Here is a 9,475-nt window from a genome sequence, read left to right on the forward strand (position 1 = left end):
AGTCCTGGCGCAGGTAACCCGGGCAACAGAGATGACTGAACTGAAACTGTGTGTGTGTGTGTGTGTGTGTTTACAAAACTAACTATAAAACCAACTGAAACTATAAGACAACATCTCAATGTATTTATATGATTAATCTGTAACAGACTTTTCTTTCGTTTTTATTACAAAATTCTTACTCTGGCCCTTTTCAATCCTGCACCTGACTTATTTTGTTGTATTTGGTGCAGGATTGAAAAGAGCTGAAAGTATAAAAAATCTTTGTTGAGAGAGAGATGAAGCAACCTTTTTCATAGAATCCATATAGTTTCATTGTTTGACAGCACAATCATCAGTGTATTTTGGATTCATGTCAATTTGTGTTTTCAGATATTTAACCACTTGAACCGTCAATACTTAATAAAGTTGACCTTTCACTCTGTACTTAGTCTGCTCTTTTTCCCCTCTACACCAAAGCTCTTTGCCACAAATAGCCGATCTACAAGCTCGAGGCGTTGTGAGCTTGTAGATCGGCTATTTTTGGCTAAAGTTTTCAGAATATGGACGCTAGAGTTCAAGTGGTTAATATTAAAAAAGGAGAAAAACGTTTTTATCACTCAAAGATTTGGAGGACCCCCTGTAGTTACTCTGGGGACCCCCTATAGTTGAGTCAAAAATGGCAGTTCCGTGACCGTGGAGAGCGAAGGTCCGTTTCTCAATGGATTTGTCATCTAGAAAGGTTATTAAACAAATTTGCCCAGGGTGTATTTTTTAAAATGGTCGGGAAAATGTTTGACAGCTAGGGTCTCATTCACTTACTATACACTACACCAGGGATACTCAAACTTCTGAACCGATGGGCCACATTACAAAAATGACAAGGGGCCGCGGGCCGGTAAAATCTCGCTCTTTCGAACGACCATCATTTCGACCGGAGGGTTAGCGACTCACCCCACGGAGGTTAAGGTTAGGATAAAGGTTAGAGTTGGGTGTTGAAAAGATGATGTGTAGAAACAGCGAAGCTATCCCCCGTGGGCCAGTTGATAAAATTACATTACTTGATAACTTTTTGCTTTATTTCCACATAACTCAAGACAATTTCAATGTGCATTATTTTATGGCTTGGAATTCCATTTATATTCTGTCAACCAACATTTGTAATCAAAGTAATTTGCTACATTTTCTCTCTTTTTAATAATTCTGTGAAATTAGCATATTCCACAAAAACACCAAAATAAATTAATGTACGTTTGTCTGCAATTTGTCTGGGTTGATATCTGTCTGCCTGTTATCGAGCTGGATAACATTAAAGATAGCTGAGCACATCTCTCTTTCAATTGCTTCACAATGCTATTTATGACTTTGCCACATTCAACACAAATGGCTTTTTACAGAAAATAAACTTGATTTTGATAGTTGAAATTGATAGTTAAGGAAAATAAAATAAAATCAAACAATCTACTTAAAATAGATTACCCAGACTGTTTAGCTACCAAATGGCTAATGATGCAGTTGAGCTACATACAGTACGTCTCTTCATTTGCATTAGGCTTACTATAACATTTTTGGTATGCTAATAAGTTGGGCAGAGGCAGAGCCACTGGTAAAAAAAAAAGAGAGAGAAAAAAAACGGCGAAAATCGGCGATTTCTATGGCCGTTTTCAAGATGTTTTGGCCATTATCTCTGGAACGCAAGGTCCAATCTGCTCAGTTTAAAGCTTGTTGGATGCGCAACTTTGAGGACATTAAGCTGGTGGGCCAGTCAAAATGGTGCCGCGGGCCGGAAGTGGCCCGCGGGCCGGAGTTTGAGTATCACTGCACTACACTATAAAGGAAAAAAATGACTCCCAAAGAAATCTGCTTTAAGTGGGATGTGAGGGGTCAAACGAGGGGTTTTTAATTATTCTGAATCCATTGCAAGCATTTGTTTTGCATGAAAAACATTCCTTGCGCTAAAAACGACGGTTTAGTGGTTTGAAAAAGGGATGAAAAGTGATGAGTCATCACTTTTCACACATTTGAGGGGGCCGTTTTAGCCCAAGGAATGTTTTTTGTGCAAAACAGATGCTTGCCCAGCTACTAGGGGTCCCGGACCCCCTCCCTGTTGAAGACTCCTGGCCTAAATTGTGAATTGCTTCCAGGCGGTGCTGCTGCTGTGGGAGCAGTACTCGTCGTGGGGCTCGCAGCACCACAGCTTCCACGGCCCGCGCAGCCTGGCCGCCGTGCTGCTCATGGTGCTGCGCGTGGGCCTGGCCCTGCTGCTGGCGCCCGTCCTCTACCAGATCACCTGCACCGAGCGCAGCGCGCTCAAGAGAGACTTCTACCTCTGCTTCGCTAAGGTACGTCCTCTACCAGATCACCTGCACCGAGCGCAGCGCGCTCAAGAGAGACTTCTACCTCTGCTTCGCTAAGGTAAGTCCTCTACCAGATCACCTGCACCGAGCGCAGCGCGCTCAAGAGAGACTTCTACCTCTGCTTCGCTAAGGTACGCCGCGGACAGGGGGAAAAAAGTACTCTCATTCTCTACTTAACCCATTCAGAACGGGGTACACATTATTGTGTATCAATATTTTATGCTTTAAACTATTGAAAAATAGCAGATATACAAGCTCACACACTGCGAGCTTGTAGATCTGCTATTTTTGAAAAATCTTGAAAATTAGAATTTTGACCCGATTCTATAAGTGTCTTTTGAATCCTTCTAAGGTTTTTTGAAAAAACCTATGTTTCTATTGTAATTAAATAATATAAAAGATGAATGTTAAAATTATTTCATTTACTTCTTTCTATTGTTTTAGAGATTCTTATTTCAGTGGTTGGGGGCATGCGTACAAGTGGCTAAATAGGTTATTTTACACAGAATAAGCCCATTCCCAAGATACAACGCAACCTTTCATGGTCGGATGTGACTTATGGGGGCTAGAAGTGTTACTGTAAATAGCAATAAAGAAACTGCTGGCTTATGGTGTCTAAAAAGACATATTTAGCCACTTGTAACACTCACTTTTTCTTTTCTCTAATTACAATCTAAAATATGAACAAAGTTGTCCTATAATAAGAACGGTGAGCACATTGTGTCCATGCAGGGCTGCTTCCTGTGGTTCCTCTGTCATCCTGTCCTGGTCTTCATCTCTGTCATCTTCAACGAGCACCAGAGGGAGAAGGTTAGAGCGCACACGCACACACACACACACACACACACACACACACACACACACACACACACACACACACACACACACACACACACACACACACACACACACACACACACACACACACACACACACACACGCACGCACGCACATGCCATCAGTGCCTGATTAGTTGCTCCCCATTTTTCTAAAACAATTCTCTCTCTCTCCCCCCCCCCCCCCCCCCAGGTGGTGACCATGGGGGTGATCCTGTGCCAGTCCATCTCCATGGTAACGCTCTACCAGCTGTTCCTGTCGCGCTCTCTCTACTGGGAGGTGTCCTCGCTGTCCTCCGTATCCCTGCCCCTCACCATGTCCAGGTCCAACCACAGGGGGCGCTACTGAGCCGCGGCAGAGGGCGGCGGGTTTTGGGGTCGGGGAAGAGAGAGCATACTGTATTTACTGAGTGACAACCAACACTGCACGTTCCCTACCCTGGCATCCTACTGTTGACGGTCAGAAGGGATGCCCTAATGACTGACTGTGAGCGGCAGCCGGCCGCACGGTTGGGGATGCCGAATGGCGCGCGTGTGTCCTGCTCCACTGCCGAGCGGGAGAGAAGGGGAGCATATTTACCGTCGCACCAGGGAGCCGCCATCGCCTCTCACTCCAGGAACTCTTCCCGCCTCTGGAGTGGTTATGGGGAACTTGGTTACTGCAACACCCTATCCTTCTGTTTACATTGAGGACAGCGGGGGGGGACCCTTCTGTTTACATTGAGGACAGCGGGGGGGGGACACTTTTTGGACGAGAGGGGGCACTTTATGCCAATTTATGCTTTTTAGCGCCAGGTGTCGACCGACGCGATGAAAGGTTCGCCAAAATGACAATGTTTTCGCGGAGGACCTCTGCTGACGCCGCGACGTCAAATGTAGGAAACAAGGAAAGGTCGTAGACCACGTTGAATGCTCAAAACTCGGAGCGCTGAGGTGTCTCAACGCTCAGAGTTTTGTCACATGTCGTAGTGTGACATGTCGGTCGACGACTTGTAAGCATAAATTAGTCCGGGTTGCTCAGTCGGTAGAGTCCTCGCCTTTTGGTCATGGGTTCGATTCCGGGCACCGCCAAACTCAGCGAATGAGTAGCACGGCTTGTGCGCGGCAAAGTACTGGGAGCTGATGTAGGTGTGGCGATCCATCTCAGCAGTCCCTCTCCCAGGGGTCTGCCCAGCGCATTGTAACGGGAACAGACTCCATCTCCCAGGGGTCTGCCCAGCGCATTGTAACGGGAACAGACTCCATCTCCCAGGGGTCTGCCCAGCGCATTGTAACGGGAACAGACTCCATCTCCCAGGGGTCTACCCAGCGCATTGTAACGGGAACAGACTTCATCTCCCAGGGGTCTACCCAGCGCATTGTAACGGGAACAGACTTCATCTCCCAGGGGTCTACCCAGCGCATTGTAACAGGAACAGACTCCATCTCCCAGGGGTCTACCCAGCGCATTGTAACAGGAACAGACTTCATCTCCCAGGGGTCTACCCAGCGCATTGTAACGGGAACAGACTCCCACATGTTACTGGCTGATACCCACAATAAGCCACTCCCGAATCTACTTGTTCCGTGATCAGTTGTTCTTAGACTTTTTCATGCCCGCACAAATTTGCACAAATGTTCACGATATTTCAAAGAAAAGCTGTTCATAGCGTTTTTCTTTTTTTTTTAATCTTTTTTTTTTAACTGCTAGCAGGGGTCTTCAACGTTTTCAGGCCGGGGACCCCCAAACTGATGGGGAGATGGAGCAGGGACCCCCTACCACCTTGTAGGGTGGGGGGGTCGGGGCTACGACATATTTTTTATTTTAAACATGTACAAGTTACAGCGAACAGGGTGGGCCGTACCACTACCATTTCTAAACATACTACTTATTAACTGAGAACCAGTGTCAATAATATCAACAATCTGTCAATTGCATAGTAATCATGTATATAAGCTATTCAAAATGGATAGAATCATGATTTATTTTTTAACATAAATGTGAAGAAAAAAAAAAAGAAAAAAAAACATTTTTTGAAATCTTTTTTTTTTTTAAGCAATAATTTCGCGGACCCCCTGCAGTACCTCCGCGGACCCCCTAGGGGTCGCGGACCCCCTGTTGAAGACCCCTGTGCTAAAGTATAAAATAATGGTTAAAATGGTTAGAATCTAAAGTGCCAAATTGGATGCTTCACAGGTCTAAATGGGTTATTATGGGGCAACAGGTGGACTCTCAAAGGCAAGGAAGACTACTGCTGCTTCTTCGGCTTGTATTCACCTTATTCCTGGCCACTCCCAGGAAGTAGGGCCAATATGGTGATAATAATCATTGAGACGATACAATGTCTCCACGATATGCCTTTTCAGAGATATCGTGATACAAAATCCTGTTTAATCGTTAATACAGAGATTCATTGCAGAATTCATTTAAACCTGCATTTTGGTCTAAATCAGTGTTTCTCAAACTTTAAAATGTCAATTTCTCCCCTTAACTCTTGACAGTATACAAATGAAACCAAATGGACCCGTATGGGTCCATTTGGTTCCATTTGTATACTGTCAGAGTTACATACTTGTAAGGATCAATTTAGACCTCCCAAAAGGAACCCAGAGAGTCCCTGGACCCGGCTTTGAGAAACACTTGTCTAAATGGTCTGTTACTCCTTTTTATTTTATTTTTTGTTAAGTAACTTGAAAAATAACCATAAAACCAACATGAGAAAGAATCGTGATGAGATTGTGTATCGTGATACAGCTTGGGAAATGATTGTGATATTGTATTTTTCCATATGGCCCACCCCTAGTAGGACGTAGGGGGTTGAGGGTTTACTGCCTCACCACCACTCGCATGGACGTTTCATGGTGAGCGGGACAGTGACGCAGTGTTGCCGGATGTACGATAATTATCGTATTTGTACGATAATTTGACCCTCTGTACGATGTACGATCAATAATTCCAAAAATGCCCAAATGTACGATAATTTCGGCATATCGCCAAAAAGAGCGTGAATTCACTCAAATCCCTGGCTGCTGATCTGGGATCCGGTTTGGCTTCTCAAAATAAGCCAGGAAATCGGTCAATCAGACCCTAGATCTGTAATTGGAGGCATTAAAAACATCGGTTGCATATTTCCAGACCAGTTTTTAGACTTTTATTTGTGTAAGCTCCAGGATGTTTCCTGCCTCCATGCAGCATATGTGATGTGTTTTTATCACACAGGAGTCTCGCATTTTTTTGGTGAAATTACTTTTTTATGCGGGCGATTTCTCTTTTTTGGCTGTGTGCGATAGTTTCATGTCAAATACGATAATTCGGAGCCTCCGGTACGATAATTCAACATTTCCCATCTGGCAACACTGCTGTGACGTGACCACAGGAAGCTCTGGGAATCTGACTACGCTGTCTGCTGTTGTATTACATGTTGTTTTATTTAAAGGAGAGAGAGGCGCATCGTTTGGTGGTTGTTACTGTGATTATTATGATTGTCGCTGTTATTATTTGGCGTTTATTGAAGCTGTGAGGCCCAGGAGTTAAGGCTCTAACAGAGTCCAGGGTGAAGAGCTATTCACTTCACCTCGTTGTAGTTTCCTAGCTACAGTGTATCACCTAGGCTTTGTTATGTATTTTTAGGTGATAGCTAGAAAACTACACCGCGGTGAAGTGAATAGCTCTTCACCCTGGACTCTGATAGAGGCTTAAGTCACTGACGCATGCTTCCAAACCGCACCGCACTTGATATGACCCGCACGCGGTCCTCTTGTTTGCTAACTCAGAACATATATACACGTGGCACAATTATTATATTTATATTAGCCTACATAAATGCCACGTCGGCTTCCACTCTTAGTTCTTCTAGGTAGCCTTTTAAATCACCATTGCTAACAAAGTTATAATATAAAGACAACAACGCCTTTATATTATACTTCAGTTCTTCTTATACTTAGTTATTTTAGATAGCCTTTTAAACCACCATTCAGTTTGCGAGGCACTGCCTTTTACAATCATTTGCCCCCTTTCTCTTCCGTCTGATTTTCGTTTCGATTTTCGTTAGGGTAATAATCCTATAACTCAATGTTATAATGTGGTATGGAGTAGCTATATATGTAACGCCTCACTTTTCATAATGAATTAACATGCTACTCATTCTGTGCCAAACTTTTTCTGCTATTGCAGCTATTGTTCAGTTATTTCTAATGAATTAACATGCTATGGTGCCTCATTTTTTTTTTCTGTTATTGTAGCTATTGTTGAGCTAAAAGAAAAAGAAGAAGATAGCCTTATATGGAGAACTAAAATAGATATCCACCTGTTTCCGCGGGAGTTTACTGGAGATTATTTGGACCACACTTCCGGTTTAACAGCAGACATACAAGCTCACGTCGCGTCGCAGATGCAGCCCGTTGTGAGCTTGTAGATCACACTCGGCTGCAGCGCCGGAAGCTCGGTACAACGTCTGCGCAATGCACTATGGGGCGTTGGAAAGCCGTGGGATAGAATATAATTACTTCCAGATGGAGTGCGGTGCAGTTTTGAAGCATGAGTCACTGACAGGGTCTGATCACCGGTCAGCTTGGGTTATGTCAGCGTTTGGATCGGAACAGGGGTCTTCAACAGGGGGTCCAGGACCCATAGGGGTCCTCAGAGTTACTACAGGGGGGGGCCGCCAAATCTTTGTGTGATAGGATCATGTTTTTTACATTAACAGGGTTCCCACACATCTCTACCAATTCATTTCCAAAACTTTTCCAAAACTTTTCCAGAATATTTAACCCCGATTTCCAGGACTATATAACGATAATTCAGCTCAATAACTAGTCGCTTACTCCAATGTGCAATGCCTAAAGACAGGTAGTGTATGCCAGTGGTTCTCAACCTTTTCAGGCCGTGACCCCGAAATAATCATTATTTGAACTGGGGACCCCCCACCCTGACGAGCACTAAGAGTTGAGGAATTTTGTATAACATGGTTTTATTGTGAAAATAGCCAATCTACATGCTCACAACGCCTTGCGTTGCGAGGCGTTGTGAGCATGTAGATCTGCTATTTTCACTATTAATATTTGACAATTTGGCCAATGTTTAATTTGTCATTTCAGAGGTATTAACAAAATCAATAACCAAAGACAATGCATAGCTATTTTTTCCAGGATCTTCCAGGACCCTTGATCAATTCCAAAACTTTTCCAGTACTGGAAAATATTTTTCTAATTTCAAAATATTTCCAGGAATGTCATGACCGTGGGAACCCTCATTGAGCATTTGAACCCTAGCATCCCTATTCTGAGTGGAACATTAGCCAAAAATAGCAGATCTACAAGCTTATACCGCGAGGCGGTGTAAGCTTAGATCTGCTATTTTTTGGCAAAAGAGGTTTGTCGAGGGAAAAGAAGAGCAGACTAATTATCTGATGGTTCAAGTGGTTAAATGTCTGAAAACACACATTACTCCAACATGATGACAGTGCTGTCAAACAAGTCTAAGCTGTCTAAGACATCTATGAACATAACACAATTTTATACAATATGTAGTGGGGGGTCCCTGCTTCATCTCTCTCTCAGCTAAGGGGTCCTTGGCCTGAAAATGTTGAAGACCCCTGGATTGGAAGCATGAGCCCTCACCACTGCGGTACCAAGCCCTACCTACCGGTGGGGCGGCATAGCTCAGGGGTAGAGAAACCGTTATTAGAGCACGAAGGGTTCCCGAAGGGTTCCCAGTTCGAATCCGGGCTCCCCCTGAGTTAATGTCGAAGGGTCCTTGGGCAAGACTCTGAACCCCACATTGCTCCCGGTGAGTAGGTTGGTGCCTTGCATGGTTTCCTCCGCCACCGGTGTATGAATGTGTGCGTGAATGGGTGAATGTAATGCACAATCTCTGTAAAGCGCTTTGGTTAAAAGCGCTATATAATTGCACCATTTACCATTTACCGGTACCTAACCCTGCACCGCTACGGTACCAAACATGACACATGCACGCCCAAGGACCACATGGAGACAATTATTACATCATCTAATCGCAATTGTTTGACACGATCACAATTATAATTGTCATAATCATCTCCACGTTGAAAGATGTTCATATTATTTCCAAATGTTTTCAAAGATTGTGGGAATGGCAGATGTACAAGCTCAAAACGTGTCACGGTGTGACTCGTTTTGAGCTTGTAGATCGGGATATTTTCCCTATGCATGTACGGTGTTCGATGATACGGAAGTATAGTTATTAAATTATGTAAGTAATTTGTCATCTCATTTTGTCTGCCCTGTGCAACTTTTTGTTCGCCAAGCCTAAAAGTATGAACTGTTATTTTCATCGATGTCCAACGACAG

General features: G+C 43.9%; 1 protein-coding gene across 2 annotated transcripts in view; it reads left to right on the forward strand.

Moving 5' to 3' along the window:
- gpr180 (G protein-coupled receptor 180) overlaps window positions 1-3,573 on the forward strand; it is an 11,027-nt gene extending 7,454 nt beyond the window's left edge. For both annotated transcript variants that reach the window (XM_080720187.1, XM_080720188.1), the window contains exons 7-10: window positions 1-13; window positions 2,121-2,318; window positions 3,066-3,143; window positions 3,363-3,573. The exon at window positions 1-13 is cut by the window's left edge and continues 145 nt beyond it. In XM_080720187.1, coding sequence (XP_080576313.1) covers window positions 1-13; window positions 2,121-2,318; window positions 3,066-3,143; window positions 3,363-3,518 — 445 coding nt within the window. In that variant the 3' untranslated portion in view covers window positions 3,519-3,573. The remainder of the gene's footprint in view (window positions 14-2,120; window positions 2,319-3,065; window positions 3,144-3,362) is intronic.
- Window positions 3,574-9,475: the final 5,902 nt, after the last annotated feature.

The sequence above is a fragment of the Nannobrachium achirus genome (assembly GCF_963921795.1).
Source record: "Nannobrachium achirus genome assembly, chromosome: 24".
NCBI classification, from domain to species: domain Eukaryota; kingdom Metazoa; phylum Chordata; class Actinopteri; order Myctophiformes; family Myctophidae; genus Nannobrachium; species Nannobrachium achirus.